The sequence below is a fragment of the Plectrocnemia conspersa genome, unplaced genomic scaffold (genome assembly GCF_051122295.1).
Source record: "Plectrocnemia conspersa isolate PC_06_02 unplaced genomic scaffold, ASM5112229v1 ptg000013l, whole genome shotgun sequence".
Classification (NCBI taxonomy): Eukaryota; Metazoa; Arthropoda; class Insecta; order Trichoptera; family Polycentropodidae; genus Plectrocnemia; species Plectrocnemia conspersa.
The window spans coordinates 1,005,772-1,021,323 of NW_028277177.1; the positions used below are offsets into that span (position 1 = coordinate 1,005,772).

The following is a 15,552-nucleotide window of genomic DNA, read 5'->3' on the forward strand; positions in this document are numbered from 1 at the left end:
ATCATTATTATTTAATATTTCTAACAAAAAAACAGTGGTCTTTTTCAATCTTCCGTTGTAACTTGACAGGCGTGAGCCCAATGCATTACAACATGGGCAATCACAATCAACGCTTATTAGTGCCAGCAATAATAACTACCAGCCTGATAAACGCTTGTATAATTTTATGACTATTGATCTGCAATACATGGGTTTGAATCCTATATGGACCTGTTTTTGTTTTTTCATTTCTATCGTGTCTGTGAGATCGAAATTATTCGTTAGAGTCGTTAAAATATAATTATAATTACGATCAATAGTCACATATTAGGTTGACCTAGATTTTTCTAATCTTACGGATGAATATTGTGATGAATTGTATTGAAAACATGTGATGAATCATAAGTGTATCGAAAAAAAGGTTCAGTCGTCTCAATAAATGTGCTCTAAAGATCAAGAGCAAAATAAGGTTCGATTTGATTATAATGGTATAATTCACTGTATATTATTAACACCGTACGTTAAACATAAGTATATCCTATAAATATTACGCCGATTGTGTAAGATAATTGTGTATAAAAAACTCTTATTTTTTGCACTACGTGAATTTGGCCATAAACGAAAGCCACCGTACCCCCCTGCGACTTTTTCCTGTTCCACAAATAAAGAGGAAATTTAAATATTTAAACGTTTTGTGATCATTGAGAAGATAAAAACAAAATCGTCTCTATGGCTAAAACCCCATGCCCCCCCCCCTAAATGTAAACAATATTACGACTTACATTAAGTGAGAGTCGAATGAAGCATATCTAAACCGAATTTTGCCCAATAGGAGAGCGCAAAAAATAATGGGAACGCTCGCTAAAGAGCGTTTCTTAATATGGAAAATGTTCTTAAAGTAAGCTTTTGTTAGAATGTTTTATAAATCCGATAAATTTTATTTCTTAATACTTTGAACTAAAGATAGTTGTGTCTTTTTAATTTACAATCATTATTAAAAAAAGTTTTAGTGCTATTTACAGTGCGTCATATTTGTTCGTTGCCAAGTTGGCCTTTTGCGTCAGAGCCGGCTTTCTATAAATCTATTTTATAGTAAAAATCAAAAAGACAAAACAAACAAAATCCTAATTTAAATGTATGAGCGATTCCAATTTCGTGATGCATTTTTCTTGTAGGTAAAGGTTAGAGGCTAAGGCCTACTGCTCGACTGTCAAGTTGACAGTTCCCACGCGGCGAGCCGTCAGTGTCGACGTGCGCCGCGGAGCTCGATTCAAGGTCACAGGCGCCATACTCAGTCGATACACCTTCAAGGTCAGGCCGTGACGCAATCCCATTTTTATCCCTTTACATTTTATACACTTTTTTTATTTCTTTTTTTTAAATAAAAATCAATTCTAATTCCCTATATGTATACTAGTTATCAATTTTTAAATTTATCTTTTTTAAATTAAATTAAATAAATATTATTATTATTGAATTACTATTAGCCACGGGTTAATGGTCGCGATTAACTTTATTTTGGATGCAATTGGATTACCGACTTTTTTTAAATAATGATTGGTTTTAATTTATTGCGCTTCAAGGTGCATTGACTCATAACCGGTTTGTTTGTTAATGGAACTCAGTTTCGACGAGTCTGTTTATAAATTTCATTATGATACAATATAATAATAAATTGAAAACATACACATATTGAATTATTTTTAATGGTCGAACTTTTATCGCTTGTCCGAAACTTGCAATTATTATTTTTTTCTCGGCTCGTGACAGTAAACATGAAATAAATTAAAATATTCTTTCTGGTAGAAATTTGGTTGAAAATTGTTATATTTTGTAATACACACAACTTGATTTATCAGCACAATTAAATTAAATATTAATGAATAGGCAATTTTAATTGTATGTTTAGTCGTTTTGTAAAAAATAAAATGACCAAATTTGGCAATAAAATTATTAAAAATAATATTTGATTAATTAAAGGCATATATGTATGTACATATGTACTTTATATTTTATTTAAAAGTAGACATATAACTTTAAATATAAACTACTTACGGGTGAGGAATTTGTTTTAAAGCATAAGTATTTTAAATATATGATATTATTATGTATATAATCTCAAAAATTAACCAACTATATTCAGAGTCGCTTTATTTATAGGCAAACTAAAGATAGTAGCATAATAAAATTAATATATTACTGGGCAATCCAACAAAAATATCTCAGTATATGACCAATTAAACGTTTGCAATCTATTTTGCATAGTATATGCAAAAACTCAAATGATTAAAATAGTTTTTATTTATAACATAAAAATAATATTATTATAAATAAATATTTTTTGGGTTTGAATAAATATAGACTTGATAATGTGAAGTTTTTATTTAAAAAAACTAATATCACATGACATTTTAGAAAAATTGGTAGGTACTTAGTAAGATTTATTAGTGGGGCCGATTGATCGCGGCCCTGTCAGACTAAAATTATTTAACTTCAAAGTTTTTTTTATATATATTTTTAAATGCGTCTTTGCTTTTGATTATTAAATTAGAATTTTTTGTAAAAAATTGGGCTGTTAATAAAAATTAAAAACATTCGCGCTGCGCGAATGATTGATTTTTAACTACAATTGGAGTATATTGGAGAAATATTTTTTCATATTGTTTATAAAATTATATCAGAGATTTTTGATATTATTTTAGAAGGGAATAATTTAAATTAAATTAATTAAAAAGTTTAGCAAGTCAATTTCTAAGATGTTGAAAATTTTTGAATAAAATTTTTAGAAAACTTTTCTATAATAATATATTTTCTGTAACTTAAAATTATATTAAATTTATATAAAAAAAACTTAATATTTATTCATATTTTTTTTATATTAGTGTTTATTTTTATAGACGTTTTAACTGTTCTTTCAGTTACTTTTAACACTATAATATTACATTATTGGAAATACGCATTTTCCCAGTGCTGCCATTTATAATGAGAACATATATTATCCAACAGTAATAAAATTTAATGACTAATAAGTTCCTAATATAACAGGGCTCGGGGCCGCACCTAGGAGATTGACCGCCTGCGCGCAAACATACGATTGCCGCCCCAATACTTTATATTTTGCGCATTTTTTAACGAAATGTTAAAATTAGTTGATATTACACAGATTCTCAACATTTTTTAAGCACAAGTATATTTTATAATTAACAATTTTTAGTGTATCTATTTTTTAATCCGTAGCACACTTTTTAAAATAAATCATAATTTGCCCCCCTTTCTCCACAACACATAAAAACGATTGAATATGAAAAGGAAAATATTTAAACGTGAACATTATATAAAAAATATACAGATTTTTTCTATAAATAATGTCAGATATTTTTCGTAAATTTTTAACCCCCGGCCCCCTCCCCCCATATTACATGATGTTTATTTGTTTCACACTGTCACAATTCCGATTACCCCCACCCCAACCTGTGACATAATTTATGAGACGCTTAAAAGCGTGAAATGTATAATATTTATTTAATTAAAAAATCACTTGGGTATTTGTTTACATATAAAATAAGTCATACTTCAAGAAAAATTAAGTTAAATTAAGATACAAATAAGAACAAAAATAAATTTTAATCCCCCCCCCCACCACCACGATACGTCTCTGTGCCCCATTTTTTATTTTCTGATTCATTTTAGTGGTCGATTAAATTAAGAGAGATTAAATTGTGAATAAACATTGATATTCTTTATTTTAGGATTTTATTAACTTTATGATAAACATTTATATATTAATTTATAATTATAATTCACATAATATACATATATATGATAAACATAAGTACACCAGTGGCGTAGCTATGGGGGGGCGGAGGGGGCGGGCCGCCCCGGGCGGCACTTGCTTGTGGGCGGGATATTCGCGATGGAATCGTCTAGTGTGGTTCTTAACCCTGAATAAACTAAAATGTATGTAAATCTACGAATACCAAGAGCTTAACAATAATCAATTTATTATTTTAAGAAATGCTGATTTTATGACCCTGCAAAAAAATGTATGGGGGGGGGGGCGGCAATTTTAAGGATTGCCCCGGGCGGCACATACCCTAGCTACGCCACTGAAGTACACACATCATATTAACAATACAATAAATCAGCAATAGCGAATCTTTTTTAGGCGGCCGGTCAAAATCAGTGAAACGAAATTAATTAGTAGTTAAATATTAATTAGAATTAGAACAAATAAAGCAATTTTTAAAAATAAATAAAACAGTATTTATATTAGAAATTAAAAAAAATACACGTTGAATGTGGTAATGATTATAATAAATAAGTAAAATAAAAAACTATTACAAAAGTGATATGAGCGATAAGATAATAATCTCGACATCTGTACCGTGAGATCAAAAACAATATCGCCCTGTGTACTTATACATACCGGTACTGCCCCTCAGGGCGACCGACTAATCACAGGGAAATTTTAGATCATGTGATGATTACGCATTAAACGATTTTTCTGTGCACTGAGTAACGAAAATAAATAAAATGTAGCGTGTTATTGCTTATAGGTTTTGATTGTGTTAACATATTGGCTAATGACTGACATGTTACAACGGAAGATTAAAAATAAAGATACATTTGTTATAAAAAAATGTGAAATAATCCCATAAATGATAAAAAATACTATAGCAATAGATTATATATGTACGTTACTATAGTAACTAAAGTGATAAATATGTAACAATATTGAGCATTTATTTTTTGTAACAATTTTATGACCCATCATTTCACTTTAATAATTATATTATAATATAAAACCCAAACGTCAAGCTTATATAATATATAAAAAAAATATTTGCTATGTCCAAGCAAAAGTGATGAAAAACGATAAAATCGATGATACAGTAAAAAACAAAACACTTATATTAAGTATATACATTATCTTAAATATTAAATGAAGTGACGTACATATATACTTTTTATTGGATTATGGTTATAATTTTTAGAACAACTAATTTTAGATAACTGGGACACAGTTATATTTAAACCGACTTATTCCGAGACGAGCGTGTACTTGTTTATTATAATAGTATTTTTAATTTTAGTTTATTAATTATTTATTATGTTTACAACCTAAAATACTTATATAAATTAATATAATTTTTACAGATATAACTTTTCAAAATGTCACAAAACCAAAGAATATCCCGATGGTACTTTGGCGGAGTGGCCTCGGCCGGTGCAGCTTGTTGCACTCATCCGTTGGATCTATTAAAAGTTCAATTGCAAACACAGCGCGGTACCAAAGTGCCATTGGGGACCCTAGCAATGAACATTGTTAGAAATCAAGGTTCGTAAATAAACTGTCATGCATGACAATGCTTACAAGCAATTTTCATATTTACTATGTCGTTGAATCTCTTTAACTGCTCACCTTTTCATAGGCGTATTGGCGTTCTACAATGGCATATCAGCGTCTCTTCTACGGCAGCTCTCTTATTCAATGGTCCGATTCGGAATTTACGAGGTCGCTAAACAAAAAGTGTCCTCAAAAAGTGTATGTATTATATAATACAATTGCGTTGGATTAATATATATAATACATATATTAATTTTCTTTTATACAATTTTCAGGGTGGTCCTTTATCGGTGCAAACTTCTGTGATGCTTGCGGCTCTCGGCGGTGCCGCCGGAGGGTTTGTCGGAACACCAGCAGATTTAGTTAACGTCCGAATGCAAAATGATGTAAAATTACCACTGAACGAACGAAGAAAGTAAGACATTTATTAATAGTTTAACTTATTAAAAATATTATGTTCATGCTCTTATGTATTTTTTTAGTTATAAACACGCAATTGACGGTTTGTACCGTGTCTTAACGGAAGAAGGCGTCACGCGCTTGTGGTCCGGAGCCAGTATGGCCGTGGGTCGTGCGATATTGATGACTGTCGGTCAACTCTCTTGCTACGATCAAATAAAAAGTTTTCTGATCAAAACTCCATACTTCGACGATAACGTTGCACTACACGTGACATCGAGCTTATTGGCCGTGAGTAATAAATTACATTACGAGGACTGTTTGAAAAGTTATCGGAATCGGATATAATAAAATCTTGGTGAACAATGAACTTTTCAAGCAACCCTAGTATTTTATTATATTATAAGATAACTCGATTAATAATTAAAAAAGATAAATATATGCTCTAGTTTTTTATATATTGTTAATTTTATTTTCACAAATTTTCTTCTAAATTCATCGTTTATCAAAACTTGCTTTAATAAAATACTCAAAAATCATTGTTAATAGCATTTTTATGATTGTTATAATTTACTATTTTGTTTAATATATTTTGAGCATGAGGTTTTTGATAACAAATCATTTTTTGTTACTGAAGTAATTTAGTTTTTTACAGCATATGCAATTTTTTGTAGTAGCTATACTACAATATTTCGCCATTATTAAATTTTATCACAATTTGAACCAAAATGATAGACCAGTGATATAAGACAATGATCTTTTTTTATTTATTTATTATAAATCTTCCTTTGCAACATGACGGGTGTAAGCTCAATGTGTTACAATGGGGTAAACACATTGAGCTTATATGACAAAAAATAGTACTATATTCTTGCTGTACAAATGACAAAATAAAATAAACACTTATGAGGGCGCAAAAACAATTATCACTTCTAAGAAGGCGAATATTCATGTCAAAAGCAATAAAACGTGAGAATGCTCTTTACTGAGTGTTCCCAGTGCAACGACGACGGAACGATTTTATTGCTTTTGATGTGGATTTTTGACTTCTGAGAAGGGATAATTGTTTTTTGTGCTCTCCAATTGGTCAAAATTCTGTTTAGATATGCTTCATTCGATTCTCACTTATTATAAGTTGTAATATTGTTGTAGACAGTCTTAATATGAACGCTATATAGCTGAGGGTTTCCACTGCGACAGCGACGGCACGATAGTATTGCTTTTGACGTGGATTTTTGACTTCTGGGAAGTGATAACTGTTTTTTGCGCTCTCCTATTGGTCAAAATTCGGCTTATCAGATAGGAATGTTGGGCATGGTGCTTCATTCATTTTAATTTTTATAATCTTTTTATTTTCAATATAATCCTAAGAAAAATTGAAAAATAAAATTATCATAAAATTGATGTTATTTAGATTTAATAATAAAGGATTATCTAATTTATATGTACATGCTAAATTTAAATCCAATTATGGGCTTATTACATAACCTACAAACCATTTTTATAAAAACGACTACACTAAAAAAATCCGTCAAACTTAACTGTTAATTTTTTAAATATGTACTTTGTATAATATGCTCCTGTATTTTTGAGTCAGTGGTTTGATTTTGATTAGTAGTTTAATTGAACAGTAAGTAAATATATTAATGGTATCAATAGGCAGTAATATTTTAAAGATTTGTTTTATATAATAAATGGTTAGTAATTTTTCGACCTAACGCTCATATTTTTTTATACTATTGACGGAAAATCAAATAATTGGCTTTAGTTGGACTAACAACCGACGGGAAGCCAATTTTATGGCTTTACGCCAAATATTTTGAAAGTGACTGTAGACTTTTTTAATAATATTTTATCTTAAATAGTTCTACTTCTTTATTTGAAGATGTCAATAAAAAGAATAACTGTTTAACTGTAATGTGTTATTAGAGAACGATAATAAGTATTGATAGATATGAAATAAAGTGACAGAAAAATCGAATATAAAATATTTTTATACAATTATCACATTTAATCCTAAGTTTTATTTAAAAGTTACTGACCATTTAATTTTCTACTTTAGTTATATTAACGAATGATTCACTATTGGAGCTTTGTTACTGACCATTTGTTAAAAAGTTACATCTGATCAAAAATTAATATTTAATTTATTTATTATATTCTTTCAATTTTACTTATTTATCGAGTTATTTTATCCTTATGCAAAATTGTTATATATTGTAATTGTACCAATGAATTATATTTTTAGGGTGCTATTGCGACTACTTTGACGCAACCTATGGATGTGTTAAAAACGAGGGCCATGAATGCCGGTGAAGCGACCAGTTTACGAACTCTCATCGTATCCACTGCTAAGGAAGGACCGATGAGTTTTTTCAAAGGTTACGTTCCGGCTTTTGTGAGGCTGGCTCCACACACAATCTTGACTTTTGTATTCTTGGAACAGTTGAGATTGAACTTTGGTTATTTGAAAGTTACGAGGGAAAGCCATCATTTGTAAAAGTGGCAATTATTCCATTCAGATATTATATATTTTTTTTTCTTTAATGAACAAATTGAAAATGTCAACGTGTCAAATTCAAAAGTATTGCAGTTATTTTTATTATATATTATATTTAAAAATATTATATTTATATACAATTTATTGAGACTACTAAGTGGTATTTAAAAATATGCAGTTCTTGAATTCCATATTGACTGTGATTGTTAATTTATGAAAAGGTATATTCCAAATGAATCATTTATTATGATGATTCATTTTATAAATTATTATGTTCATCGCATTCTTTAATAGCATTCCATCCAATTGTTCTTGTTTAATATTGAAAACTGATCTTATTAATATATGTATAAGTTTTAAATGTGTGAGATTTGTTGTCGTTGTAAACGAATTACATGGCACGACACATGTGCTGGTTAATAGATGATACATATCACTCATAAAATGTAGAAAAATATTCACAAGAGTGATTAAATATATAAAAATATAGTGCGTGTCATTATTTATACACATACACTTCTTATATTTCTTATGATATATTGTCTTCCTTTTTTTTAAATACAAAGTAATATACGCGGACAACCATATTAAAATATTATATAAACTTCATAAATATTTTTTAGTTAAATTGTAACAGACAGCATTTCATTAAGCTTGTTTGCAAAACCATAAACTATAATATTTGATTCTTCTTTTAAAATGATTTACTTAATTCAATATAAAAATAAATTATTAAATTCTACATTTATGTTTTATATTTAAATAAATAACTATTGTAAATATTGAATGCCTTTTTCGCTTTTTGCAAGAAGCACTATGTCGCCTGTGTATTAAATATTATATCTATGGCTCAAAATCTTAAAACATTTTTTTATTGATATTTAATACTAATATGTTTATATGTATCCACATATTGTAATATATCAGTTAATTTTTTATGTCAAAGCCTTTTCAAAATCGATGAAGCGGATTATATATTTTTTCTAATTTATGTGAACTGTTGTATGTTTAATAATATTTTATAGTTATTATTATATTTTAACTGTATATTATAATATTTTTAAAAATTATTTTGCAACATTTTTTTAAATGAAAAAAATATTTTTTGTACACATTTAAAAAACATGGTTGTTCATGTATATTATCTACAATATGGCTTAATAAAGAAGTGGACTGATAGCATTAACAAGTGGTTATATTATGAGATATCGTTGAGTGTTGGAAATTGCAATTATATGACATACCATGAAATTATCATAGGATATTATTTTATTATATATATGACAAACATTCCAACAGGTTTAATATTTAAAGTACATATACAGATGTTCAATATAAATGTTATGTAGGTAGAAAAGTTTGCGAAATTGTTTTGAATGTTGAATTTAGAGGTTATCTATAAAAGAACAGATGATAATGTTTATCAGCGTATTTTTGAATAAAAAGATATTATGTTTTTACGGCAACTGATGTAACTGTGTTGAAAATAAATAAATCATGAAGTAAACATTATTTGTTTGGTTATTCAATCATTAATATTACTACAATAGTGTTTTTTATGACGTGATAATTACAACATTTAATCAAAGTTCATGTGGCACAGATTGTCATTACATTAAGTGCGTCGAGTGTGACACTTGTGTTGTTGCGATGCATAAACTAATACTGTGGCTTTGTATCGTCGGTTCGGTTAAACTGGATTTGGTCTGTGAAAAGAATAATAATTACGCCGTCTGTATTGCCGAAGATGATGACACTGAAAATAATCTACAAAGAGGCAGCGTTTCCGATGACGCCGAAACACAACACGTCACGCTGGTGGGTTGCAAATTAACAACTCTAGAAGTGGAGTCATTTGTAAACATTCCAGATTTGGAGACTGTAGATTTGTCCATAAATCGGATAGAAAGCTTACCATTAGGAATATTTGACATGAGCAAAGTCACCAAGCTAAATCTTTCTCACAACCTGATAAGAGACTTGGAATTAGGTATCTTCGATCCACTGGTGTCGCTCAAGACGTTGGATTTATCTAACAATGTATTGACTCAAGTAACTCTTGGTATATTAGACACAATGGAACAGTTGACAAGCTTGATACTCTCGAAGAATCGACTAAAAACTCTTGCGTTGGGATTGTTCGATAAAAGTCCTAAAATCACTAATTTAGATCTGTCGGACAATAAGTTGGATAGTTTAGAACTAGGCATATTTGATTCCATACCGGCGGTGCTTACGATAGATTTGTCGTCGAACCGCTTTTCACCGATGCCTTCGGGTATATTCGATAAATCGATACGAATGTCACAACTGTTTCTAAGAAGCAATGGAATTAGAGACATACCAGACGGACACTTGAACGACTTGAGGAGCTTAACACTCCTGGATCTTTCAAATAATTCCATATCGGTGTTAAAAGACAATGTTTTTGGATCGTTAAAAAAACTTAAAACATTAGATCTGTCCAATAATAAGATTGAAAATATAAATCCGGCGATGAGCTTGATACAACTAAACGCGTTGAATGTATCGAATAATATGCTGAAGAGCATAGCGGTTAGTAACACGTCGGCTTTAAGGATGATCGACATTTCGGGTAATCGTTTTACCAATTTTGGGAAGATTTCTGCAATGCAGTTTCCGAAGAGGTTGAATCAACTGTATTTGCATAAAAATCCATGGGTATGTGGTTGCCTTGAACAGCTTCTGACGATTCTGAGACGGAGAATGATCGTCTACAACACAAAGCCTTACTTTGACGGTAGAAAGCCAGTGTGTGTCGTCGTCGATAAACCGTCCAAATGTGTCATTGATGTCGCAAGAGATCAAAGCTTTTACAATATTTATAATAATGCATTGAAAAAATTTAATTAAGATACTTTTCAATTGATATTATGGATTAAATAAGATTAAATCAGTATTATTGTTTTATTTAAAACCTTAGGAAAACACCTGTATATATTTATAATTTATAATTTAATGTACAGTGTACGAATGCTGAAATCTCCACAAGAAATCCAGATTGGTCTACAAAGGGAAAGAGTCGGAAATCATTTGGATGCTTTTAACCACTTTCAAGTCATCAGCATTAAGAATTTCTAACGGTCGTATAGAATTGTATCATAATTCAAGATATCAATTACATACTTTTTAGAGAGGGTAAAATTTAAAAAGCTCGATTGTTTAAATTAAAAAATTGAGACAGATTTGTTGAAAGATGTAAATATGCATTTTATTTTAATATATATTTATGTGAAAAGTAAAAAAAAAACGTGAAGTCTAATGGTATAACCTAATATATGTCGATTAAAAATAATAAAAGCAATGGTAGGCCCAGATTTGAACCCTGCAGAACTCCAGAGGGGGTGAAATACTGTTTTCGCAAGAAGCCATCATAATTCACAAACTAAAAGGGATCTCTTAAATACTTTAATTAGGCTTGAGGTTTGAGAATTTTCGTAGCTAAATGACATGACAAACTATGTCAAAAGCTTTTTCAATATTCATAAAAATAAACTAACATCAATAAATAATCCACCACAACTAAAAAATATTTTAAAAAATGGGATCAAGGTAAACTCAAAATCTTGTTTAAATAAAATTGAGGTTGTATATCTGTATTAAAATTTGAAAGAGAATACGTCACATGGTTTGCTACAAGGTCAGCAGCATTTCGAGCAAAAATATTAAGATCGGGTAGCAAAACGAGTTTGGATTCAGATTAACGCTGTGTTTTACTCATTTTATTTTATAACTGTATACCACAGTGTAAACGTCACTATGAGATTGATAAATGTGTTTATTACACTTCTCTCCTTATTAAATTGTTCAAATTGTGATTTGATTTGTGCTAAAGAGGAAAGTAACATCGTCTGCTCGGCCATTGATCAATACATTACCTTGCAACGCGGGACAGTGTCTGACGATGAAACGGTACAATCCATATCTTTGTTCGGATGCAGCATAACGACCATCGAAGTGGATTCGTTTGTCAATCTCCAATATGTAGACACTGTGGATATATCGTCCAACTTATTGACTACGTTGACACTAGGAACATTCGATAAATTGGAAAACTTACAAAATTTGAACATCACGAGAAACTTAATCACTGATATTCCATTTGGATTATTTAACGATTTAGTAAGTCTTCGTATCTTGGATTTGTCAAATAATCAACTCACTGAAATAGCACCAGGGATGTTTAACGCCAATGAAGAACTACATTGGCTATCAATTGCTAGGAATTCCTTACAAGAGTTGGCTTTGGAAATGTTCAATAAGAATCAACGTATTACACAATTGAATCTGTCATACAATAATATTAACGAGATCCCTCTTGGTATTTTTGATAACCTTAAATACTTGAGAGTTTTAGATTTATCATCCAATAAACTATCGTCTATACCGCCTGAACTATTCAATTACAACAGTGAGTTGTTAAAGCTGCACTTGTCGGACACTGGATTGAATCAAATATCAGAAGGATATGTCGACATCTTCCAACAGCTGCTTCTTTTGGATTTATCAAAGAACCGTATATCTTATCTTAGAGAAGACATCTTCGGCGCTTTGATCAACATTAAGAATCTCAATTTATCCAGTAACAATTTGTCCGAGATAACGAGTATATCAGGTTTGCCAGAACTGGTGACTTTGGACGTATCAAGAAATAAGCTGCAATACCTTCCAATATTCAGTGCAGCCACAATGAAGACGATTGACATTTCACATAATTTATTCACCAACTTTGGAACGAATCTGGGCATGCACTTACCTAGAAAGTTAAGTGTTTTTAGGCTACATGGGAATCCTTGGCAATGCGCTTGTTTGAAGCAACTGCTCGATGTTCTCCAACGAAGAAAGATAAGTTACACTGTGAGTCCATTCTTTGACGGTAAAAGACCTGTGTGTGTAGTCTCACCAAAGAAAGGGGCGAGATGCTTGAGGGAACCGTCGCAAGATCAATACTTCTTCAACACTTACTTTGCAGGTTTGCAAAAATATAAGAAAGCAAATTAAATAATAACATATTTTAAGTTTGCACTGACTTGTTTTAAATACATAAACGTCGATTACAAATATGTAAGAAACGGTAAGTTTTATGTACTTTATGGAATTATAAACATTGCGGTTTTAAATGAGTCCTTTAATTGCATTAATACTTGTATTGTTTATAATACACCTATAATACACAATACAATTATTATTCATCATTGAAGCATGTATATGTTAAATATAATTTTACATGTAAAAATATCGAAGTGAATAAAATGAATTTCTGATTTAGTAATTTCTGATTCAGAATTTCTGAAAAGTGTCTACTGTAATAACCATTGACATCAATACCTTCTATATTTTAAGTTAAGTGATGGTTATAAAATGAGATATGCTAAACATTCAACTAAATTATATATAATATCAAATTAAACATGAGTTTTAATACTTAATGAGTATGTTTAATAAGTAATTTAATTTCCTATGGTATTTGTTTTCATTCACTTTGAATAAAGCATATAGTTGTAATAAAACATTTATAAACAAAGCATATAGTTTTTTATTCATGAACAAATTAATGTAAATCTATGAAATGTTCTCACAAAGATTAACATACAGTAATCCTCCGACTAACATGTCTTGATTTGACGAAATGGAGCTGTTCTGGAAAAAGTTTTTTAGAAGGACATATTAGCTCACAAGAAAAATACCCTTTCAAAGGATTTAAAGCAGCAAACGATCGTCTGACTGTGATACTAGCTGGAAATCTTGCCTGTGAATGCAAATCGAAACAAAAAACAAGTATGTCAGCGTACAATGCGTCTTCTCATGTTAACTTATGCATGTTGTTTCTTGTCGAAGTCAAGATACGTTGTAAATGATAAATAGTCTATTTAAGTTCTCAGTTGATAGCCTCAAGACGCAGATACACACAATGGATTTAAACGAAGAAAAATAATAATGGTGGTATGTTTTCACTTTTCTATTGTACAAATATTTTACAGGGTCTATAATTATTGTCGTTCTGACAATTAAGTTCAGTTGAGGCCTGCTTTGTATCACAAGAATCTTGAATTATATAAAAAAACAAATAAGAGGGAATACTAGTAGAATGAAGTGGCTACTGTTGTTGATCCTGGTAAGTAAAAACGAGAATATGAGAATGTATACAAATTTATTGTTCAGTTTCTACATACATACATATATATATATATACGTATATATGTATTAATCGGTCTTCTAGTGTATTGCATGTGAAATGCACCAATCGGCAAATGCATCACGATTGCTTGAGAAGTAGGCCTTGGATATCTTTTTATAATATTTTGGTTTTGTGAGCACTCCTCTTGATTTATTGCATTCGGCTGATCTTCCAAATAAGTTCTAACGAAATCAGCAGGGGGATTTGTGCTAAGTAAAAAATTGAGCAAAAAATAATATGCTACGGTTATTAAAGTTGCAAAATCTATGGAATCTTGCATTCTTTTTAACAAAATTCGCCAAATATAGACGGTAATCACAAAAGTATTTTCAACGACTCTTCTTGCTCTAGACTAGGGACGTTATTACAGCTTTTATCAGGGAACGCAAAAGTTGGCCAGTCAGTGGTCATTTATATTCATCATTTAATATTTCCATTTCATTAGGATTCATAGTATTTCATTAAATGACATGCATTTTTTTTGCCAAATTCAAAATTTATGTGTAGTTTTAAATTAATTTTTTTTTATCCAAATAATAAATGAAGATTAATAATTTGTTACAGAGTTTTAAATTGTATATGTATATGTAGTAGTAGTAGTTGTCGCGTCGTTTGTCAGGTTGGCTTGAGCTCCGGTCACACGTCCGTCTGGAATGGCGGGCGCCGTTGGATCTCCCACCCGCTAACCCACGATCGCAATGCATGCCCGCCAAGTGTTGCTACTCTCTGCATTGCGGATTAAGGGGCCTAACAAATTGTAAATTCAGTATACCCGCCAATAACACGGTAAATTGGGGACATGCTATTTGAATGCCCGTTACTTTATGTGTGAGCAAGACAAAGGGAAAATATCTCACCAAGCACGCCTGATTCGTACATACGTATTGCAAAAAATTGTGAGTATTTTCTAGTCCCCCAACTACATGTCCCCAATTTACCATGTTATTGGGGGGCCTACTATGTATTATATAAATTCAAAACCCTACCTAGATATTCTCTCGTTAATATACTTACCTTATAATTTGTATCCTCCTTTCTTATTTTATTTTCTATTAGAGTTTCAAATTGTTCTTTATTCATGCGGAAATATTGGAAGTAGCGTTTAGGGAAACCGTTTAATTCTCTGCA

At 30.4% G+C, this 15,552-nt stretch overlaps 2 protein-coding genes across 2 annotated transcripts; both read left to right on the plus strand.

Moving 5' to 3' along the window:
• The first annotated feature begins 1,153 nt into the window (after positions 1–1,153).
• On the plus strand, positions 1,154–8,359 carry Dic1 (Dicarboxylate carrier 1). The gene is made up of 6 exons (XM_088202142.1): positions 1,154–1,290; positions 5,137–5,317; positions 5,412–5,524; positions 5,602–5,741; positions 5,809–6,016; positions 7,974–8,359. The coding sequence occupies exons 2-6, from the start codon at positions 5,152–5,154 to the stop codon at positions 8,223–8,225; spliced, it is 879 nt and encodes a 292-aa protein (XP_088058268.1). The 5' UTR covers positions 1,154–1,290; positions 5,137–5,151; the 3' UTR covers positions 8,226–8,359.
• Positions 8,360–9,831: 1,472 nt separating this feature from the next.
• Positions 9,832–13,366, plus strand: LOC148226874 (uncharacterized). Its single transcript, XM_088201893.1, has 3 exons — positions 9,832–11,093; positions 11,170–11,179; positions 11,917–13,366. Exons 1-3 carry the CDS (start codon positions 9,876–9,878, stop codon positions 13,245–13,247), a joined length of 2,559 nt encoding a protein of 852 aa, XP_088058019.1. The 5' UTR covers positions 9,832–9,875; the 3' UTR covers positions 13,248–13,366.
• The last annotated feature ends 2,186 nt before the right edge of the window (positions 13,367–15,552 follow it).

Bases quoted from the DNA above. Each gene is read 5' to 3' on its own strand.
- Dic1 (XM_088202142.1), top strand. From the start codon at position 5,152: ATGTCACAAAACCAAAGAATATCCCGATGGTACTTTGGCGGAGTGGCC. The intron at 5,318-5,411 runs GTTCGTAAATAA...ACCTTTTCATAG, and splicing joins GAACATTGTTAGAAATCAAG to GCGTATTGGCGTTCTACAAT. The intron at 6,017-7,973 runs GTGAGTAATAAA...TTATATTTTTAG, and splicing joins TGACATCGAGCTTATTGGCC to GGTGCTATTGCGACTACTTT.
- LOC148226874 (XM_088201893.1), top strand. From the start codon at position 9,876: ATGCATAAACTAATACTGTGGCTTTGTATCGTCGGTTCGGTTAAACTG.